This window comes from Bombina bombina, chromosome 5 (genome assembly GCF_027579735.1).
Source record: "Bombina bombina isolate aBomBom1 chromosome 5, aBomBom1.pri, whole genome shotgun sequence".
Classification (NCBI taxonomy): Eukaryota; Metazoa; Chordata; class Amphibia; order Anura; family Bombinatoridae; genus Bombina; species Bombina bombina.
This window is the reverse complement of record NC_069503.1, coordinates 218,776,467-218,800,747: the sequence shown is the minus strand read 5'-3', so window position 1 is coordinate 218,800,747 and position 24,281 is coordinate 218,776,467. Positions and strand designations below refer to the sequence as shown.

At 39.1% G+C, this 24,281-nt stretch overlaps 1 protein-coding gene across 1 annotated transcript in view; it reads left to right on the top strand.

The window, feature by feature from the left end:
* CREM (cAMP responsive element modulator) overlaps positions 1–4,735 on the top strand; it is a 212,798-nt gene extending 208,063 nt beyond the window's left edge. The window contains exon 7 of the mRNA XM_053715679.1: positions 4,446–4,735. Within this exon, the coding sequence (XP_053571654.1) occupies positions 4,446–4,600 (155 nt within the window). The 3' untranslated portion in view covers positions 4,601–4,735. The remainder of the gene's footprint in view (positions 1–4,445) is intronic.
* Positions 4,736–24,281: the final 19,546 nt, after the last annotated feature.

Here is a 24,281-nt window from a genome sequence, read left to right as displayed (position 1 = left end):
TTTTTTACTCTCCTACCACACAGGCTAAAAAGACTGCTTATAAAAATATTATTAGTTTTTCATAAAAACATCCCTCTACCACTAGTAATGTGTAACCACATGATCTAGGTGATCATGGGATTACAAATATATCGGGAGCCATATCAGAAAAGGGAATGTGACATTTCATAGCTAAGTGATCACTGCATTTACACTGATTACTACAGTGATCATTTAGCTAGAATACTTAAACCAATATTTATTTTTTAATGATATACTAGTTTGTTTATAAAAAAAATTTTGGGTGTCCCTAGGCGATTTTGATCTTTTATTTATGAGCTCCTAAAGACCCCCACATAATTGTTTTTTATTTTTAAAAAATATATTTATAAGTTGCGCAGTGACGTCACCGTGCGAACGTGAATCCCCGGCGATGCCTCTCACTATTCAGGCCAGATTGCCGGGGCAGGAGTAGGTGGCTCTGAGCCATCGTTAGCACCTGACTGAGAAAGTTTGCAACGGCTCAGAGCAGTCGTTGACACTCAATGGGTTAAAGAGACAGTCAACACTAAAATTGTTATTGTTGAATAAGTTAGATAACGCATTTACTACCCATTTCCCAGCTTTGCACAACCTACATTGTTATATTAATATACTTTATAACATTTAACCCTCTAAATTTCTGCCTCTTTCTAAGCCACTACAGACAGCCTCTTAATCACATGCTTTTATTAATTGCTTTTCACAACAGAAGACTGCTAGTTCATGTGTGCATATAGATAACATTGTGCTTACGCCCAGTGGTTTCTGCACAACACAGCTAAATGCAAGTCAATAGATAATAAATAAAAAGTAATGTGGTCAAAAGAGGCTTAGATACAAGGTAATCAAAGTATATTAATATAACCATGTTGGCTGTGCAAAACTGGGGAATGGGTAGTAAAGGGATTATCTTTTTAAACAATAAAATATTTTGAGTTGACTGTTCCTTAAAAGATGCAATATACTTTTAATACAATCAGTGATTAAAGAGTATACAATTCTTGAGAGCACAAAAAATATTTAAGAAATGCAAATTGAGTTCTTTAAAATTATTTGCTCTGTCTGAATCTCGAGTGTCTATGACTTTACTGTCTCTTAAATGATTGGATAGATTGCAAATAAAGTGCATCCTCATAAAAAGGGCAGTAGGGAAGGCTACTTCAGGGAGGAAAAAATTAAAATAAATAATTGTGTATCAGATAAAGTTACACAAATACTTAAAATACAACATAATTGCATTAAATCAGGGGGAAATGATTGTGCTTTACCATCAGCCATTGAAATAATTGCATAAATACAGGATAAATGTTATATAAATGCTGCAGTATAGAAAGTTGGTTTACTGTTGCCACTTTGATTCCTTCATAACCCTATACCATCTGAAGTCTTTTGACTGAGAGAAGTTCCATCAACTGGAAGGGATGGGAGGTCTCCATTCTCGTTAACCGTCACTCCTGGAAAGCTTTCCAGGGTCCTTACCTCTGTCATTTCCCATCATGTTTGGTTATTTATCCATAGAAGTAGACCACACAAATTATATAATGTTGTTTTTTTTATCAGGCTCAGTAGATTCAAAATATAACCTTATTTATAATTAATGATATGTCAGAAGAGTGCAACAAAATGTATAAATATAGTTATTGCTGCAATAGGGCCCCTAAAGCACTTTTTACCACGTTGGTCACAGACAAAATTCATATATTTATTTAAGAGAGTTACTTTTTTATTTTTTGGGGGGGCTTGTAACTTTTTGAAAGAACAGGCAATTCTCTTTCAAATGACCTTGGAGGTCTCTGGCTAGTAAAGGAGCAGAGATTGAGGGGTTTGAACAACCTCCAAACATTTTTAGTAAATAAACAATTATTCCCATAAGGCCTCTGTGACTGCCCTCCATAATTAGCTGCCAGGGATCGCCAAAAAATGCATAAGATCGTCGATCCCTGTTCATAGTATATTTTGCCATTGGCACACAGGCAGCAAATTGAAAGTTAAATTAAATGGACCCTCAAGGAAAAAAAATTACTTTCATAATTCAGATAGAGCATGAAATTTTAAACTACTTTCCATTTTACTTCCTTTAACAAAATGTGCAGTCTTTTTATATTTACACTTTTTCAGTCACCAGGTCCTACTGAGCATGTGCAAGAATTCACAGAATATACGTATATGCATTTGTGATTGGCTGATGGCTGTCACTTGAAAAAATCTACTACACATATGAAGTTCAGACTAAGTGCTATTGCATTATATTTTTAATGTGCATTTGTTGATTATGCAAATCTATTGTATTGACTGGGCCTTTATTCTTCCATGAAAACTAGCATGGTGCTCGGGTATCTGCCCTTTTATACATTTTGCATGTATATTGTACTCTTTGTCAGATCTACACAGCATTTTTGGTTTTAGGTGACACAACAATAAAGGATTGTTTTTTTTTTTTTTATTGAACTTCTTTTTTTGAATACATTTTGCAGAAAACGACATGCAGTCCGCTTAACAAATCAAACACAGCATAGGTTTACATCAGTAAGGTCAAATGAGACTAGTGGGGTTTCTGACTATGCAATTAAAATGATTGACTAGGGTGGAGGGATAAATCTAGCTTTTCTAGATATTAGTAAAGAATCTGGCATGTTTCCACAAAACTAATTAATTTATAAACTGTATTTCCTTGGATTAGACTCAACAAAAATTGTGATTAAAGTGTTGACTTATGGATATAACTTTTTTTAATTGTAGTGTACCTTAGAGTTCAATGTTTCGGGACTGTTTTGTTTAGCACATCAGTTATCTTGGGCTCAGGAATCAAGAAAAGAGGCTGTTTTTACATTTGATACAAAAATAGAGAAAAAGTTGACATTCCAGAAGGGATAAATAAAATAATTGTATTAAAAATAATGGAGGCTGACTTTTTTTTTTTTACCAGTTATTGGTTTTTAAAAATTAGCACCAAATTAGCAGTTATTTATACAAAAACCCAAAAGCTAATGTTATGCTAAATGGCACTTCACTGCCAACAATAAAATAGCAAGGGGCTTGGGAATTATCATTCCAGAGAATTTGATTATTGGTAAACCGTGCAGTAGCACAGCAGGTGAGACACGTAAGATGCAGGAAGAAGTATTAACAGCAGAAAGTGAGGTTATATTGCCACTTTATAGATCACTTTTAAGGTCTTGTCTTGAATATTGCTCCCAAGAAAGATTTAAATAAAGTTATAATTGTTCAAAGGAGGTCTACTAAAATGGTACGTGTTCTACCACTTCCAAGGAGAACACATTAGGACTTTAATATGTTTAGAGGAAAGAAATGAGATGCTGAGACGACGACAACAAAGCAGCAGGTTCAGGAGTAATTTCCAGAAACACTTCTTTATGGAAAGTATAGTTGATTTATGGAATAGACTTCCAATAAATATTGTAAGGATACATATGAGGAATTTAAGAATGCATGGGATGTACACAAGTTTCTCTTATGAATTAATTAGCCTACACTTTAGACATAAACATAGGGGGACTAAGTAGACCACCTGGCTTTTATCTGTTGTCAAAATCTATTTCTACGTAAATTTTAGCAATTTTGATGATTTGACATCTTGTTAAAGATAAATTTATGCAAAGAATGTTCATATTGTTGTGGTGCGACTTAATATTTTTTCATGCTGCTGTTGTAAAATGGGTCATATTTATTTGTTGTATTTCTTAGAAAACTGAAATTTGTGGATGTTGGACACAACTGTGTAATAGGATATATGTGCATCTTCCAGACCAAAAACAGCCGACATTGTGTTTATTTCAATATTTTCTTTCTCTTTCAGTGATTTTTGCTGTTTTCTTGTAGAATGACAGTCTTTTATCATTATGCTTCAATAAAAACAATTCTTATGTATTGTGATTTTGTTGCTTCATTGGTGATGGCTTGGTATATTTTTATGCAGAGGTAAAGTTGTAGGCCAGGGTGATTTTTGTTCACACGTTATAATTGATTGTGGTTACTTCTTTAGTTACTTACTTTGTGTTGGTTCCAGGGAAGCTGCTCGGGAATGTCGTAAAAAGAAGAAGGAATATGTGAAATGTCTTGAAAATCGTGTGGCTGTACTTGAAAATCAAAACAAGACTCTGATTGAGGAATTGAAGGCCCTCAAAGATCTCTATTGTCATAAAGCAGAATGATGGCTTTGAATTAGACTTTTTTTGGTTTTTCGACTCTTATAGAGGCGTGCTGTCAAGTAATTACCATGTGGACTTTAGGGGCTCTTACTCTTGGACACAACTTTTTTGTATGGGACATGAAGGAAATCAGGAGGTTATCTATGGAGTGTGATTTGCAATAAATATTATGTTAATATTTTTAAAAAAGCTTTTTATTATGTATAGTTAACTGCATGCACTTTGGCATTTGGCTTTTACTGTTTTGCAGGGTAGCAGCAAAGGAATGTCGACGACGAAAAAAAGAATACATTAAATGCCTGGAGAGTCGAGTTGCAATGCTAGAAGTTCAGAACAAGAATTTACTGGAAGAATTAAAAATCCTGAAACAAATGTGTAGGGTTAAAGTTGAATTGAATAATGCAACTTGATTGGTAAAAAAATACTCCAAATAAGCATTAAACGTCACTACAAAATTTCATTTCACTGCATCATTCCAACATTGTTTAGCTGTGTTTTGCTACTATTTTCTAATAAAGAAAAAAATAAAAAGGTACTTGCATAAACTGAGTTGTTTAAATTAGTCACTTGTAGATTTTTCAAATACTAATGACATTTGCTAATTTTGTATACATTTTGATTATTAATGCACAATATGTTTTAAAGACCTTTTTAATTGCTGTAATTTGATTTATATTATAAATATAAAATATTAATGGCTCAGTGTGCCTCAGGAAGGATCTTGTGTAATACAACTGTGCAGCATATACAGTCTTTACATATGTGTGTGTGTATATTTATTGAAGATAGATATATAGATATATATATATACTGTTGCTTTAGTTAACATGATAGCACATTATTTTTTACTCCGTTTGGCACCGAAGGCTGGAGCATATTTGCTAGTTCTGGAAACAAATGTGTGGTTTCCTTTTACAGTTTCTTTTTCTACACTTCCTAGGACATTTGTGTGTGGGGTTGTTTTTTCATTCATAAGATGGTGAGAGTTCATGTGCGATTAAAGTCCAGTCCTACAGGAGAAGGCAAAACACTCTACACAGCAGAACTTTCATACCCCACCACCACTTTTCCATGATATTTTAGTCAATGTTTTGCCTCAAGCAAGGAGTGATAATGAAGCTTAAATTGCTGTTTACATGTTGATTAAAAGGGGTTCTCAGACAAAAGTTAGACCCATTATTCCCCTTGTAGAGCTGGGAATAGGACAGAGGGGCGTAAAGGAGTACAATAGGCATTGAGAGTAATTCTCCCACAGGAGTTTGTCACTTGCCTGATACAGGTGGCGCTAGGACTTGTTCTGCAGCCTCCTTGTGTCAGTGCGTCAAAGTACTCCTTCCTTAGATGTTATAGTGTACTACACAGGATGGGCTCTTCTACTGGAAGCAGGTCTCATGGAGCTTGGTAAGCATGGTCTAGTGAGTGCTGACAGGTAAGTGGGTACTTACACTCACGTAGCCCACAGGCTATTAGCATAAACCTGTACACAGGATTCACATAACCTAAGGACATAGTTACATACACCAGATAACACTACATGCAACTTTTGGCACTTTTTAAGAGAAAAATACCTAAAATAATAGTTTACTGTCATTTTTTATTTAACTACTCTGCTGTGTGGTGGCTGGGAACAAGCTCACTGGTGGAAAGGTCAGTTAGACACTCAGGCTGGTGCAAATTTCATTGTGTTAACCCCTTGTTTGGTGGACTTAATTAAATTAACTTACAATAGCAATTTCAATAAAATTTCTTAGTTTTTAAAGTGATAGTAAGCAATTACTGTAACTCTTACACTTTTTATTTTTTAAAACATTTTTTTTTTTAAGAGACATTACTCGTTTGGTTCTGATTCCCTTATGAGATTGTGTCAACATTTGTGTTTCCTTCTTAGGGGGTTACCCTTTCTGTGCCTCTTATACTGTATTGATGTGCTGCTATCCAATTTTAAATATTCACCTTATCCTTTTAGAATGTAGATTCACTGATAACAATTTTATTTTCTATTTTACAGGATTGTTACCAGTTTGGCTTTGCAATTGCAGAATGGATATTATTAGTCGTTATAACAGTCTTATGCTGCTCTTGACTCGAAAGGAATCCTCCCTCTGTTTCCTCAATACAAGGGAGTGCTATAGATTGTCCTTGCCTTCGCTGGAGGAAGATGAGGAATGAATAAGTGCATTTTGACTCTTCAGTGAGAGGGGTTCTCAGATTGATTTGAGCCTGAGGCCCATTTCCCATCAGAACAAAGTCTGCAACCCTCTTAGGTGTTTTATATATATATATATATATATATATATATATACAGTATATATATATATAAGCCCTAAGCTACTAGCCAGCCCAAATGTTACTCGCCACTTTTGATCCCAACCTCTACCCCCCTCCTATTCTTTGCATATGTTTAGCCAATGTGAAGCACCTTATTGTGCTTTATTTTTTAATATTCATTTTGTTTTATACCATAAATTAAATAATGCTATGTACAGTAATAAATTAAGAAAAATAAGTGCATAGCAGTTTGTAACATCAAGGAGGGTTCTGGTCTGGAGTAGACAACTTCTGGACAGAAAAAGGAAGTTTTTCAACTGAGAGAAAACATTAATGTGAGGTCTTAGCAGACCTAGACAAATTTGTTTTATAATTATCTCAATCTTTCTCCTCTTCCTCCTCTCTTCAATCTCTTTTTCTCCAACATTGGTGTGTCCGGTCCACGGCGTCATCCTTACTTGTGGGATATTCTCTTCCCCAACAGGAAATGGCAAAGAGTCCCAGCAAAGCTGGTCACATGATCCCTCCTAGGCTCCGCCCACCCCAGTCATTCTCTTTGCCGTTGCACAGGCAACATCTCCACGGAGATGGTTAAGAGTTTTTTGGTGTTTAAATGTAGTTTTTATTCTTCTATCAAGTGTTTGTTATTTTAAAATAGTGCTGGTATGTACTATTTACTCTGAAACAGAAAAGGATGAAGATTTCTGTGTGTAAGAGGAAGATGATTTTAGCAGACAGTAACTAAAATCGATTGCTGTTTCCACACAGGACTGTTGAGATGAAGTAACTTCAGTTGGAGGAAACAGTTAGCAGACTTTTCTGCTTAAGGTATGACTAGCCAGATTTCTAACAAGACCATGTAATGCTGGAAGGCTGTCATTTCCCCTCATGGGGACCGGTAAGCCATTTTCTTAGTCAAACATAAAAGAATAAAGGGCTTAAAAACTGGTAGACATTTTTATGGGCTAAAACGATTGCTTTATTGGGGCATATTATGCAGATTCTAGCTAATAATTGGCATTATAATCTTGGGGAACGTTTAAAAAACGGCAGGCACTGTGTTGGACACCTTTTTTAGTCTGGGGGCCTTTCTAGTTATAGACTGAGCCTCATTTTCGCGCCATTACTGCGCAGTTGTTTTTGGAGAGCAAGGCATGCAGATGCATGTGTGAGGACCTAAGAATCACTAAAAAAGCTTCTAGAAGGCGTCATTTGGTATCGTATTCCCCTCTGGGCTTGGTTGGGTCTCAGCAAAGCATATAGCTGGGACTGTATAGGGGTTAAATTTAAAAACGGCTCCGGTTCCGTTATTTTAAGGGTTAAAGCTCTGAAATTTGGTGTGCAATACTTTTAATGCCTTAAGACACTGTGGTGAAATTTTGGTAATTTTTGAACAATTCCTTCATACTTTTTCACATATTCAGTAATAAAGTGTTTTCAGTTTGAAATTTAAAGAGACAGTAACGGTTTTATTTTAAAACGTTTTTTGTGCTTTGTTGACAAGTTTAAGCCTGTTTAACATGTCTGTACCATCAGATAAGCTATGTTCTATATGTATGAAAGCCAATGTGTCTCCCCATTTAAATTTATGTGATAATTGTGCCATAGTGTCCAAACAAAGTAAGGACAGTAATGCCACAGATAATGATATTGCCCAAGATGATTCCTCAAATGAGGGGAGTAAACATGATACTACATCATCCCCTACTGTGTCTACACCAGTTTTGCCCACACAGGAGGCCCCTAGTACATCTAGTGCGCCAATACTTATTACCATGCGACAATTAACGGCTGTAATGGATAACTCCATAGCAAATCTTTTATCCAAAATGCCTACTTATCAGAGAAAGCGCGATTGCTCTGTTTTAAACACTGAAGAGCAAGAGGGCGCTGATGATAACTGTTCTGACATACCCTCACACCAATCTCAAGGGGCCATGAGGGAGGTTTTGTCTGATGGAGAAATCTCAGATTCAGGAAAAATTTCTCATCAAGCTGAACCTGATGTTGTGACATTTAAATTTAAATTAGAACATCTCCGCGCACTGCTTAAGGAGGTGTTATCTACTCTGGATGATTGTGACAATTTGGTCATTCCAGAGAAATTATGTAAGATGGACAAGTTCCTAGAGGTTCCGGTGCCCCCCGACGCTTTTCCTATACCCAAGCGGGTGGCGGACATAGTAAATAAAGAGTGGGAAAAGCCCGGCATACCTTTTGTTCCCCCTTCCTATATTTAAGAAATTATTTCCTATAGTCGACCCCAGAAAGGACTTATGGCAGACAGTCCCCAAGGTCGAGGGGGCGGTTTCTACTCTAAACAAACGCACTACTATTCCTATCGAAGATAGTTGTGCTTTCAAAGATCCTATGGATAAAAAATTAGAGGGTTTGCTTAAAAAGATTTTTGTACAGCAAGGTTACCTTCTACAACCAATTTCATGCATTGTTCCTGTCACTACGGCAGCGTGTTTCTGGTTCGAGGAACTAGAAAAGTCGCTCAGTAAAGAATCTTCGTATGAGGAGGTTATGGACAGAGTTCAAGCACTTAAATTGGCTAACTCTTTTGTTTTAGATGCCGCTTTGCAATTAGCTAGATTAGCGGCGAAAAATTCAGGGTTTGCTATCGTGGCGCGCAGAGCGCTTTGGCTAAAGTCTTGGTCAGCGAATGTGTCTTCCAAGACAAAATTGCTTAACATTCCTTTCAAAGGTAAAACATTATTTGGACCAGATTTGAAAGAGATTATTTCAGACATCACTGGGGGAAAGGGCCACGCCCTCCCACAGGATAGGTCTTTTAAGGCTAAAAATAAGCCTAATTTTCGTCCCTTTCGCAGAAACGGACCAGCCTCTAATTCTGCATCCTCTAAGCAAGAGGGTAATACTTCACAACCCAAACCAGCCTGGAAACCAATGCAAGGCTGGAACAAGGGTTAGCAGGCCAAGAAGCCTACCACTGCTACCAAAACAGCATGAAGGGATAGCCCCCGATCCGGGACCGGATCTAGTGGGGGGCAGACTCTCTCTCTTTGCTCAGGCTTGGGCAAGAGATGTTCAGGATCCTTGGGCGCTAGAAATAGTTTCTCAAGGTTATCTCCTGGAATTCAAGGAACTACCCCCAAGGGGAAGGTTCCACAGGTCTCACTTATCTTCAAACCAAATAAAGAGACAGGCATTCTTACATTGTGTAGAAGACCTGTTAAAGATGGGAGTGATACATCCAGTTCCAATAAGAGAACAAGGAATGGGATTTTATTCCAATCTGTTCATAGTTCCCAAAAAAGAGGGAACATTCAGACCAATTTTGGATCTGAAGATCCTAAACAAATTTCTCAGGGTACCATCGTTCAAAATGGAAACTATTCGAACGATCCTACCCACCATCCGGGAAAGTCAATTTATGACTACCGTGGATTTAAAGGATGCGTACCTACATATTCCTATCCACAAGGAACATCATCAGTTCCTAAGGTTCGCTTTTCTGGACAAGCATTACCAGTTTGTGGCACTTCCATTCGGATTAGCCACTGCTCCAAGGATTTTCACAAAGGTACTAGGGTCCCTTCTAGCGGTTCTAAGACCAAGGGGTATTGCAGTAGTACCTTACTTGGACGACATCCTAATTCAAGCGTCGTCCCTGTTAAAAGCAAAGGCTTATACGGACATCGTCCTAGCCTTTCTCAGATCTCACGGATGGAAGGTGAACGAAGAAAAAAGTTCTCTGTCCCCGTCAACAAGAGTTCCCTTCTTGGGAACAATAATAGATTCCTTAGAAATGAGGATTTTTCTGACAGAGGTCAGAAAATCAAAGCTTCTAAGCTCTTGTCAAGTACTTCATTCTGTTCCTCGTCCTTCCATAGCGCAGTGCATGGAAGTAATAGGATTGATGGTTGCAACAATGGACATAGTTCCTTTTGCACAAATTCATCTAAGACCATTACAACTGTGCATGCTCAGACAGTGGAATGGGGATTATACAGACTTGTCTCCGATGATTCAAGTAGATCAAAAGACCAGAGATTCACTCCGTTGGTGGCTGACCCTGGACAATCGGTCACAGGGAATGAGCTTCCGCAGACCAGAGTGGGTCATTGTCACGACCGACGCCAGTCTAGTGGGCTGGGGCGCGGTCTGGGAATCCCTGAAAACTCAGGGTCTATGGTCTCGGGAAGAGTCTCTTCTCCCGATAAACATTCTGGAACTGAGAGCGATATTCAATGCTCTCAGAGCTTGGCCTCAACTAGCAAAGGCCAAATTCATAAGGTTTCAATCAGACAACATGACGACCGTTGCATATATCAATCATCAGGGGGGAACAAGGAGTTCCCTGGCGATGAAAGAAGTGACCAAGATAATTCAATGGGCGGAGGATCACTCCTGCCACTTGTCTGCGATCCACATCCCAGGAGTGGAAAATTGGGAAGCGGATTTTCTGAGTCGTCAGACATTCCATCCGGGGGAGTGGGAACTCCATCCGGAAATCTTTGCCCAAATAACTCAATTATGGGGCATTCCAGACATGGATCTGATGGCGTCTCGTCAGAACTTCAAGGTTCCTTGCTACGGGTCCAGATCCAGGGATCCCAAGGCGACTCTAGTAGATGCACTAGTAGCACCTTGGATCTTCAACCTAACTTATGTATTCCCACCGTTTCCTCTCATTCCCAGGCTGGTAGCCAGGATCAATCAGGAGAGGGCCTCGGTGATCTTGATAGCTCCTGCGTGGCCACGCAGGACTTGGTATGCAGACCTGGTGAATATGTAATCGGCTCCACCATGGAAGCTACCTTTGAGACAGGACCTTCTTATTCAGGGTCCATTCGAACATCCGAATCTGGTTTCCCTCCAACTGACGGCTTGGAGATTGAACGCTTGATTTTATCAAAGCGTGGGTTTTCAGATTCTGTAATAGATACTCTGATTCAGGCTAGAAAGCCTGTAACTAGAAAAATTTACCATAAAATATGGAAAAAATATATCTGTTGGTGTGAATCCAAAGGATTCCCATAGAACAAGATAAAAATTCCTAAGATTCTATCCTTTCTACAAGAAGGTTTGGAGAAAGGATTATCTGCAAGTTCTCTAAACGGACAGATCTCTGCTTTATCTGTTTTACTTCACAAAAGACTGGCAGCCGTGCCAGATGTTCAAGCATTTGTTCAGGCTCTGGTTAGGATCAAGCCTGTTTACAGACCTTTGACTCCTCCCTGGAGTCTAAATCTAGTTCTTTCAGTTCTTCAAGGGGTTCCGTTTGAACCTTTACATTCCATAGATATTAAGTTACTATCTTGGAAAGTTTTGTTTTTAGTTGCAATTTCTTCTGCTAGAAGAGTTTCAGAGTTATCTGCTCTGCAGTGTTCTCAGCCCTATCTGGTGTTCCATGCAGATAAGGTGGTTTTGCGTACTAAGCCTGGTTTTCTTCCGAAAGTTGTTTCTAACAAAAATATTAACCAGGAGATAGTTGTACCTTCTTTGTGTCCGAATCCAGTTTCAAAGAAGGAACGTTTGTTACACAATTTGGACGTAGTCCGTGCTCTAAAATTCTATTTAGAGGCTACTAAAGATTTCAGACAAACATCTTCCTTGTTTGTTGTTTATTCTGGTAAAAGGAGAGGTCAAAAAGCGACTTCTACCTCTCTTTCCTTTTGGCTTAAAAGCATTATCCGATTGGCTTATGAGACTGCCGGACGGCAGCCTCCCGAAAGAATCACAGCTCACTCCACTAGGGCTGTGGCTTCCACATGGGCCTTCAAGAACGAGGCTTCTGTTGACCAGATATGTAAGGCAGCGACTTGGTCTTCACTGCACACTTTTGCCAAATTTTACAAATTTGATACTTTTGCTTCTTCGGAGGCTATTTTTGGGAGAAAGGTTTTGCAAGCTGTGGTTCCTTCCGTTTAGGTGACCTGATTTGCTCCCTCCCTTCATCCGTGTCCTAAAGCTTTGGTATTGGTTCCCACAAGTAAGGATGACGCCGTGGACCGGACACACCAATGTTGGAGAAAACAGAATTTATGCTTACCTGATAAATTACTTTCTCCAACGGTGTGTCCGGTCCACGGCCCGCCCTGGTTTTTTAATCAGGTCTGATGAATTATTTTCTCTAACTACAGTCACCACGGTATCATATGGTTTCTCCTATATATATTTCCTCCTGTCCGTCGGTCGAATGACTGGGGTGGGCGGAGCCTAGGAGGGATCATGTGACCAGCTTTGCTGGGACTCTTTGCCATTTCCTGTTGGGGAAGAGAATATCCCACAAGTAAGGATGACGCCGTGGACCGGACACACCGTTGGAGAAAGTAATTTATCAGGTAAGCATAAATTCTGTTTTTTACTCACTCCCTTCTCTCTCAGGCCATATCTTCTCTTTACACTCTATCAAATCTCTTCACTCTTTTTTTCTCCACTCTTTCTTAACGGGATACTGAACCCAAATTTTTTCTTTCGTGATTCAGATAAAGCATGCAATTTTAAGCAACTTTCTAATTTTCTTCTATTATCAATTGTCTTCATTCTCTTGCTATCTTTATTTGAAAAAGAAAGTCTAGAACACTGAACAGGACTTGTTTATTGGTGGATGAATTTATCCACCAATCAGCATGGACAACCCAGGTTGTTCATAAAAAATGGGCTGGCATCTAAACTTACATTCTTGCTTTTCAAATAAAAATACCAAGAGAATGAAGAACATTTAATAATAGGAGTAAATTAAAAAGTTGCTTAAAATTGCATTCTCTATCTGAATCAAAAGAAAAAATATGGGTTCATTGTCCCTTTAACGCTATTGTTTTCTCCACTTTCCCTTTTCCTCTCCAATCTCTCTCTGCCCCTGCTTACCCTCTCAGAAGTGTCTAAGCACTAATGTGGTTCCCTATATCCCCAGAGGAATAACATCCTTGCCCTTTTCGTGGATTTATAATATCCCTTTAAATAATATTTGTAGACATTCTCTCACTAACTTTGACTTGCCACTGTTAAATTTCCACTCGCCAATGGCTAGTGGAAATTTTGAGCTCTGGTATATATATCTATATCCTTGGAACAGTGATATGTATTTTGGAGGTCTGGAAGGCCTGTATTTTTATTTTTTTTTTGTATATAGATCATGTTTTTTTTCCCTGGCATTCTTTTAGAATTCCTTGGTTTTGCTACTTTTACTGTATGGTTTAGATAAGGATTTATCTGCTAGCTATTTGAAGGGCCAGGTTTTCTTATTTTTCTGCCTTTGCTTCCCTAGAAGTTTGTTAATCTTTCTGACATTCATGTTTTTTATTCAAGCTTTGGGTAGAATTGAACCTGTTCTTTAGCCAATTTCTATTTTTTTAAAACTTTTTTGCTTTCTTTTGGCTACCTCTTCTACTAGAAGAGTCTGAGTTGTCTGCTCTTTCATGTGATTCTTCTTATCTTTCATCAGGATAAGGCAGTTTTGTGGATTGTATTTGACTTATTTCCTAAGGTTATGTTTTCAGATTATTTAACTCGGGAAAGTTTGGTCCCTTCTTTATGTCTCAATCCTTGAATTCTCCAGAGAGGCTTCTACATATCTTGGATGTTTTAAGGGCTTTGAGTCTTATAAGGATTTCAGACAAACTTCCAGTTTGTTTGTTCTCTTTTCTCTTCTAGAAAGGGGCAGGAAGTTTATTTGATGTCTTGGTTGATACTTTTTTTGATCAATAAGGCTTTCTTGGAGGTGGCTCAGCCTCCACCTGGAGGGATTACTGCCCATTCTATCCAATCAGTTTACACTTCTTGTTCTTTTTAGAATGAGGTTTCAGTTGACTTATTTTTCAAGGTAACTTCTTGCTCTTTTTATACTTTATTTTTGTTAAATCATGACACAGTGTAATATGTCATGTGGTGGTGTTCATCTGAGGTTGTATTTACATAATTTTAAAGGATTACCGTTTTTTACTTTTTTCGTTACTCAATAGTCCCATATTTTGTATAATTATCATCTAATAAAAGCTACTAACCTATATTTTGTATAAAACAAAGCTTACAAACCTTATATTTTAACTAAATATTACCCGGCCATGACGTTACCTTTTCCAGCCCACTGTTTTCGGCATAGTGTGTATATGAAATGATTGACCAATAACATTTCGCTCCTATGCATATCATTACCAGCATAACCCTTCCTAATAAGCCTGCGCATCAATTCAGCTAAATCGCGCATGCGCATTTGTAATTGTAGAAGCCAAAGTTACCCACATCTCTGTTAGTTTTACGCTTGCGCATTGGAGGGAAAAATCAATTGAATCGGTTATCCAGACTTTCTACGTATGAGATAAAATTGACACGTCTTATATCTAGCTAAATATTGTACGGCTGTTTTTTTTAAATTATATTTTAATAAATGTAAGAATAGTACTTTATATTATGTATTTTTATTACTAAACTATTAGGGAATCGATAAAACACTAACTTATTTTTTGTGTGTCATAATTGTTTGCCATACATTTAAGAGTTGGTAATTTTGGCTTGTTTGTGTCAAGGGAGATTCTATTTGGTGTAGCATAATGAGAATTATAATATATATAAATAAGATTATTCCGGACTGTTTCCATAATAAGTATAGTTTTCTTGTTTACTCTAGGGCGATTCTGGAAGCGATCGTAAGTTATGTACTTATGTGATGTGCGCAGCTCACTCGACTGCTGCTGATAGATTCGACTTGCCTTATTCTACTGCAGATGGTGACGTTTCCTGTGACGCTGCGGTAACTCACGCATGCGCATTAGTTCAGAAAAACGCCATCTTACAACTGCAGTTGTCAGCACGGATTGGGAATCCGTAACGGCTGACATACAAGTAGGCTGGGAAACAATAGTTCAAAGTAAATTATTGGCAAAAGGGTACATATTTAATAAATGAAATGATTAGAAAATAGGAGTTTTAAAACTATACTACGATTTTATTTGCATATCATTTCTGACTACAGTGTCCCTTTAAGACCTGCTAAGGAACAGGTGATTGTTATGTCCTGATACGTAAAACCATATAATTCACATGACTGTGAATATGTATGTGTTTGTGTGTATATATGTATGTGATCTTGGGACAGTTCTTTTTTCCCCCCGGTAATTAAGGGATACTGAAACCAAATTTTTCTTTCTTTCATGATTCAGTTAGAATCATACAGATTAGGGATCCCTAAAAGATTTGGAGCTTGAAAGCCCAATGCTGAATTACACACTGAAAGTAGTTGAATATTAACGTATAAAATAAAAAATACACTTTATTAACAAATATGCAACACACACATTTAAAAATATGTGCTGTAAATGAATTGTAGCGATTTTTGGGTTACTTTAATAATTTGTTTTTTTTTTTAGGGACCTTATTAGTTTCCTATCTTTGACAATATTTTTCTCCAACATTGGTGTGTCCGGTCCACGGCGTCATCCATTACTTGTGGGAAATGTTCTCCCCCACAGGGAAAGGCAAGGAGAGCACACAGCAAGAGCTGTCCATATAGCTCCCCCTCTGGCTCCGCCCCCCAGTCATTCTCCTTGCCGCTCTGAACAAGTAGCATCTACCACAGGGATGGCGAGGAGTTTGTGGTGTTAGTTGTAGTTTTTTATTCTTCTATCAAGAGTTTGTTATTTTAAAATAGTGCTGGCTTGTACTATTTACTCTATAACAGAAAAGTGATGAAGATTTCTGTTTGAGAGGGCTATGATTTTAGCACAAGTAACTAAAATCCATTACTGTTACCACGCAGGACTGTTGAAACAAGAGAACTTCAGTTGGGGGTAACAGTTTGCAGACTCATCTGCTTCAGGTATGACTAGTCTCCTTCTAACAACACAGGCTAATGCTAGATGACAGTCATTTTTCTTTCACCTCAGCAAAAAAGATAACGGGCTTCCCCTTTCTCCAACATTGGTGTGTCCGGTCCACGGCGTCATCCTTACTTGTGGGATATCTCTTCCCCAACAGGAAATGGCAAAGAGTCCCAGCAAAGCTGGCCATATAGTCCCTCCTAGGCTCCGCCCACCCCAGTCATTCTCTTTGCCGTTGCACAGGCAACATCTCCACGGAGATGGTTAAGAGTTTTTTGGTGTTTAAATGTAGTTTTTATTCTTCTATCAAGTGTTTGTTATTTTAAAATAGTGCTGGTATGTACTATTTACTCTGAAACAGAAAAGGATGAAGATTTCTGTTTGTGAGAGGAAGATGATTTTAGCAGACAGTAACTAAAATCGATTGCTGTTTCCACATAGGACTGTTGAGATGAAGTAACTTCAGTTGGGGGAAGCAGTTAGCAGACTTTTCTGCTTAAGGTATGACTAGCCATATTTCTAACAAGACGATGTAATGCTGGAAGGCTGTCATTTCCCCTCATGGGGACCAGTAAGCCATTTTCTTAGTCAAACAAACAGAATAAAGGGCTTATTATGGGCTAAAAAACTGGTAGACATTTTTATGGGCTAAATCGATTGCTTTATTTGGCATTTTATTCATATTTATGCTGACAATTTGCATTTATAAACTTGGGGAACGTTTATTAAACGGCAGGCACTGTGTTAGACATCTTTTCCAGTCAGGGGGCCTTCCTAGTTGTAGACTGAGCCTCATTTTCGCGCCATTACTGCGCAGTTGTTTTTTGAGAGCAGGGCATGCAGATGCATGTGTGAGGATCTAAAAATTGCTGGAAAAGCTTCTAGAAGGCGTCAATTGGTATCGTATTCCCGTCTGGGCTTGGTTGGGTCTCAGCAAAGACTATAGCTGGGACTGTATAGGGGTTAAATTTATAAATTAATAAAATTTATTTTAAGGGTTAAAGCTCTGAAATTTGGTGTGCAATACTATTAATGCTTTAAGACACTGTGGTGAAATTTTGGTAATTTTTGAACAATTCCTTCATACTTTTTCACATATTCAGTAATAAAGTGTTTTCTGTTTAAAATTTAAAGAGACAGTAACGGTTTTGTTTTAAAACGTTTTTTGTGCTTTGTTGACAAGTTTAAGCCTGTTTAACATGTCTGTACCTTCATATAAGCTATGTTCTATATGTATGAAAGCCAATGTGTCTGTCAGCCGTATTTAGTCAGTTCAGGATTTAACCCAACTGCTAGCGTGGATATTAAAACACACGCTAGCACACTGAGAAATATCCAGGACGTGACCCACTCAGGAAACAAAATAAGCAGGGTATAAGAACTTCCCAAAAGAATAGTAATTCAAAATATCTTCTTGAGGATAGAATTGATTTACAGGAGATAGCGTTCCTTTCTCAGAAAAATAGAAACAAACAAAGATTATGTCCCTTTAAGCAGGTTGTCAGTGGACAAATGAATATGTTTCTTTCTTGCAGGTTTGCAACAAACTAAGAATGTTCCTTTAAGCAGGTTGTTAGCAAACAAATAATAATGTCCTTTTAGCAGAATTAAAGCAAACAAATGATAGTGTCCTTATTAGCAGGATTAAAGTAAACAAAGATAAAGTCCCTTTAAGCAGGTGTCCGCAAACAAATGTTAATGTCCTTTAAAGCAGGATTGTCAGCAAACAAATGATAATGTCCTTATTAGCAGGATTAAAGCAAACAAAGATAAAGTCCCTTTAAGCAGGTGTCCGCAAACAAATGTTAATGTCCTTTTAAGCAGGATTGTCAGCAAACAAATGATAATGTCCTTATTAGCAGGATTAAAGCAAACAAAGATAAAGTCCCTTTAAGCAGGTGTCCGCAAACAAATGTTAATGTCCTTTTAAGCAGGATTGTCAGCAAACAAATGATAATGTCCTTATTAGCAGGATTAAAGCAAACAAAGATAAAGTCCCTTTAAGCAGGTGTCCGCAAACAAATGTTAATGTCCTTTTAAGCAGGTTAGCAGGCAGACAAGATTTGTAAGCAAGGGGTATTGGCAAAACAATGTCATGAAGGATAGGGTCAGATTTCACAAGATAGTACTCACATAGACAGGGACCGGCAGAAGAGAACAAACGGGCCCCGAGTAAATCTCCCGCCGAGATTTAAAGGCAGAGAGAGGCCGCCACGTCATAGGGGTTGTCCAGAGAATGCGTCACGTTGCCTAGCAACGTGACGTAGGAACCCAGAAGAGATCCGGGAGCCGCGGCGACACGGCGATGAACGGAGAATTCATGACATCACCCCCCCTCAAGGACCCCTCCGGGGGACAGGACCATGCCTAGTAGGGTGAAACTTGTGAAAGGCCTTAATTAAGGCAGGGGCACGCACCTGCCGGGCAGGTTCCCAGGATCGTTCCGTAACAGGATAACCCTTCCAATGAATGAGATAATACAGTTTCTTACCACGAAGTTTGGAATCCAGGATGTGACTGACCTCAAATTCAGGTCGGCCATGAATCAAAAGAGGTGGAGGTTTGAGCAGAGGTTTAGAATACCTATTAGATAATACGGGTTTCAAAAGAGATACATGGAATACCGGATGGGCTTTGAGGGTCTTGGGCAGAGCAATTCGGTAAGCAGTAGGACATACTTGACCCAGTATTCGGAAAGGACCCACATATCGTGGTCCCAGTTTGGTGGAAGGCTGCTTGAGGCGAAGATGACGTGAAGAAACCCAAACCTTATCGCCAGGCCGATATTTGGGAGCCCTCCGTCGCCGAAGATCAGAATAGAACTTATAACGTTCAGAAGCCTTGGAAAGAAGAAGGCGTATCTTCTTCCAATGACGAGTTAACCTCCTGGCGGATAGATCAGAAGCAGGATTTTCAGTGGAAGAAGTGTGTAGAGGAAACGTTCTGGGTTGAAATCCATAGGCTGCATGAAAAGGAGAGGTCTGAAGGGAGGAGTTGTAACGTGTGTTATGAGCCAATTCTGCTAGTGGAAGTTTCAAGGCACTGGTTAACCCTTTCGGTTTGGCCATTAGACTCCGGATGATGTGAAGTAGAAAAAGAGATAGTTGTTCCAAAGTGTTTGCAGAGTGATCTCCAAAACCGAGAAACAAATTGTACTCCTCTATCCGAAACGATGTTCAGAGGGAAGCCATGTAATCTCACAATGTGTAAGAGAAAAAGTTCGGAAAGTCTTTTGGCAGATGGTAAACCAGGTAAAGGAATGAAGTGAGCTGTCTTAGTGAACCTGTCAACAACCACCCAAATAGTGTTGTTTCCAGCTGAAAGAGGAAGATCGGTAATAAAATCCATGGATAAATGGGTCCAAGGCTGATGAGGAATGGGTAACGGTTGGAGCAAACCGGAGGGAAGTTGACGAGGAGTCTTATTGCTGGCACACTGTGTACATACTGAGACATAATCTGTAACATCTTGAGACAGAGTAGGCCACCAGACATGTTGCTTGAGCCTTCGAGCGGTGTTACTGATGCCAGGATGTCCAGAGAGAGGACTGTCGTGAGCCCAATATAGAATCTTGGAACGAAGACGTTTAGGAACAAAGAGTAGGCCATCAGGAGGTTTGCAAGACAAAGGAAGATCCTTTTGAGCAGATTGTAAGTCATGTAACCACGAGGTTGATAACTGGGCTAAGACTTTATGAGGTTGAAGTATGGTACCAGATTCAGGAGTTGAAGTATCTTGAAATTGTCTGGAAAGGGCGTCAGCCTTGATGTTCTTAGAACCGGGAATATAAGACAGATTGTAATGAAAACGTGAGAAGAACAAAGACCAACGTGCTTGTCTGGAGTTCAGTCGTTTGGCCGTTTGAAGATAGAGAAGGTTTTTATGATCTGTGAGTATAGTAAATGGCAAAGAAGTGCCTTCCAACCAATGCCTCCATTCATCCAGGGCCATTTTAATAGCAAGTAACTCCTTATTGCCTACATCATAATTTAATTCAGAAGGAGAAAATTTCTTGGAGAAGAATCCCACAAGGTGGATCTTTCCTGTGTCAGGTATACGTTGGGAAAGAACAGCCCCAGCAGCAACTGAAGAAGCATCCACTTCAAGAATAAATTGAAAATCCGGATTTGGGTGACGCAGGATAGGTGCAGAAGAGAAAGCTCTTTTGAGAGAATCAAAAGCTTCAACAGCTTCAGGAGGCCAATCTTTACAGTTTTGTCCTTTCCTGGTGAGAGACGAAAGAGGTGACGTTATAGTAGCAAAACCTTTGATGAATTTCCTGTAAAAACTGGCAAACCCCAGGAAACGTTGCAGAGCTTTAAGAGAATCAGGTTTAGGCCACTCCAAAATGGCAGAGAGTTTAGTTGGATCCATTTCAAATCCTGATTCAGAGATTACATATCCCAAAAAGGGAATGGACCTTTGATGAAAAGAACATTTTTCCAGTTTAGCAAATAGATGGTTATCTCTTAAACGTTGAAGTACTTTCCTGACGTGATGTATATGATCTTGGTAGTTTTGAGAAAAAATTAATATATCGTCAAGGTAAATGATGACAAAAATATTCAAGAAATCCCGAAAAATCTCATTCACGAAGTGTTGAAAAACAGCAGGGGCATTACACAGCCCAAACGGCATGACCAGATACTCATAATGCCCAAATCGAGTGTTAAAGGCTGTCTTCCACTCATCACCCTTGCGCATACGGATAAGGTTGTATGCTCCACGGAGATCGAGCTTGGTAAAAATGGTGGAACCTTGAAGATATGTGAATAATTCAGGTATTAGGGGTAAAGGATAACTGTTCTTGATGGTAATTTGATTTAACCCTCTGTAATCGATACAAGGTCGCAGTCCGCCATCCTTCTTTCCCACAAAGAAGAACCCAGCCCCTACAGGAGAAGAGGAGGGTCGAATGAATCCTCTGGCCAAATTATCTTTGATATATTCTTCCAAGGCTACATTTTCAGGCCTAGAAAGTGGGTAAGTTTTGCCTCGAGGATAAGGAGCTCCAGGAAGAAGATCAATAGGGCAATCAAATGAATGATGAGGAGGAAGACGTTCTGCTTCTTTTTTAGAAAAGACATCGACAAAATCTTGATACTGCGTAGGTAGAGGACCAGAAGTGTCGGTAGTAAGAGCAATAGTGAGTGGTATTTTAGTAAGTGCTTGAAGACAGTTAGTATGGCAAGATAATCCCCAGGAGGTGAGTTCACCATGGGTCCAAGAAAAGGTCGGATTATGTAACTGAAGCCAAGGAAGACCCAGGATTATGGGAAATTGAGGAGTAGTAATCACATCAAAACATATCCTCTCACAATGAAGTACTCCGACAGAAAAAAGTATGGGTATAGTAGTAAACCTAATGAGTCCGGAACCCAAAGGATCTCCACTAACAGTAGAGACGGAAACTGAAAACTTCTTTCTTAGTAAGGGAATAGTGTGAGTAGACACAAAAGTGGAGTCAATGAACACTCCTCCAGCACCAGAATCAATAAGAGCTTGGGTATGAATCTTGTTATCACCCAATTGAAGGGTTACAGGAACAAAGAGTTTATTATAGAGGGAATGAACTTGTTTTTGGCTTAACTTAGTTCCCTGGACAGAAGTTAAGCCCTGGCTTTTACTGGCCTGGTAGGACAATCTCTTAATAAATGCCCTTTAAGGCCACAGTATAGACACAGGCCAAGAGAACGTCTTCTCAAACGCTCAGTTTCTGTTAATTTTATGGTTCCTACTTCCATAGGTTCAGCCTGATCAGGAGAAGGAGAGGCAGTCGTTACCGGGTTAGAAAAACGAGGAGCCAGACGAAAAGGAGTTCGAGTTGAGGACCTCTGATTTCTTTCTCTTTCTTGTTGGCGTTCACGATATCTAGAATCAAGACTGATGCAAAGATTTATTAAGGCTTCTAGGGATTCTGGAAGTTCCCGATACACCAATTCATCTTTGAGACGTTCTGAAAGTCCTTTGCGAAAAGCTGCTCTAAGAGCTCCCTGATTACAATTAGTTTCAGATGCAAGAGTGCGGAACTCAATGGCATATTGAGACACTGGTTGACCACCCTGACGTAGGTCTAATAGAGAAGCTTCAGCAGCGGAAGTCCTTCCAGGTTTGTCAAACACGTTAGAAAAAACAGAAAGAAAAGCATCCACATCCTGAAGTATAAGATCATCTTTTTCTAACAGAGGTGATACCCAGGCCAAAGCTCTTCCTTTCATTAAGGAAATAAGGAATGTAATCCGAGATGAGGGAGTAGCAAAAAGGGTAGGACTGTTACGAAAGTGAAGTCGACATTTATTCAGAAAACCCCTACAATCTTCAGGATTCCCATCATATTTATCTGGAAGAGGAATCCTAGGACTCAAATGTCCTTGTGATTGGTTGTTGGGAATAGGAGGAGGAGATGCCTCAATATTAGGATTGGGAGGGATAGGAGCAACCAAGCTCTGCAATAATGTAGTGATTTGATCCAGCTTAGTATCCAAGGATTGCAAGTGGGTTGCATGAGATCCCAGTAATTGTCCCTGGTGAGTCACGGCCATGGATAATTCAGTGGGGTCCATTGATGGCCCGTTTGTAATGTCAGCCGTATTTAGTCAGTTCAGGATTTAACCCAACTGCTAGCGTGGATATTAAAACACACGCTAGCACACTGAGAAATATCCAGGACGTGACCCACTCAGGAAACAAAATAAGCAGGGTATAAGAACTTCCCAAAAGAATAGTAATTCAAAATATCTTCTTGAGGATAGAATTGATTTACAGGAGATAGCGTTCCTTTCTCAGAAAAATAGAAACAAACAAAGATTATGTCCCTTTAAGCAGGTTGTCAGTGGACAAATGAATATGTTTCTTTCTTGCAGGTTTGCAACAAACTAAGAATGTTCCTTTAAGCAGGTTGTTAGCAAACAAATAATAATGTCCTTTTAGCAGAATTAAAGCAAACAAATGATAGTGTCCTTATTAGCAGGATTAAAGTAAACAAAGATAAAGTCCCTTTAAGCAGGTGTCCGCAAACAAATGTTAATGTCCTTTAAAGCAGGATTGTCAGCAAACAAATGATAATGTCCTTATTAGCAGGATTAAAGCAAACAAAGATAAAGTCCCTTTAAGCAGGTGTCCGCAAACAAATGTTAATGTCCTTTTAAGCAGGATTGTCAGCAAACAAATGATAATGTCCTTATTAGCAGGATTAAAGCAAACAAAGATAAAGTCCCTTTAAGCAGGTGTCCGCAAACAAATGTTAATGTCCTTTTAAGCAGGATTGTCAGCAAACAAATGATAATGTCCTTATTAGCAGGATTAAAGCAAACAAAGATAAAGTCCCTTTAAGCAGGTGTCCGCAAACAAATGTTAATGTCCTTTTAAGCAGGTTAGCAGGCAGACAAGATTTGTAAGCAAGGGGTATTGGCAAAACAATGTCATGAAGGATAGGGTCAGATTTCACAAGATAGTACTCACATAGACAGGGACCGGCAGAAGAGAACAAACGGGCCCCGAGTAAATCTCCCGCCGAGATTTAAAGGCAGAGAGAGGCCGCCACGTCATAGGGGTTGTCCAGAGAATGCGTCACGTTGCCTAGCAACGTGACGTAGGAACCCAGAAGAGATCCGGGAGCCGCGGCGACACGGCGATGAACGGAGAATTCATGACAGTGTCTCCCCATTTAAATTTATGTGATAATTGTGCCATAGCGTCCAAACAAAGTAAGGACAGTACTGCCACAGATAATGAAATTGCCCAAGATGATTCCTCAGATGAGGGGAGTAAACATGATACTACATCATCTCCTACTGTGTCTACACCAGTTTTGCCCACGCAGGAGGTCCCTAGTACATCTAGTGCGCCAATTCTCATTAACATGCAACAATTAACGGCTGTAATGGATAACTCCATAGCAAATATTTTATCCAAAATGCCTACTTATCAGAGAAAGCGCGATTGCTCTGTTTTAAACACTGAAGAGCAGGAGGGCGCTGATGATAATTGTTCTGTCATACCCTCACACCAATCTGAAGGGGCCATGAGGGAGGTT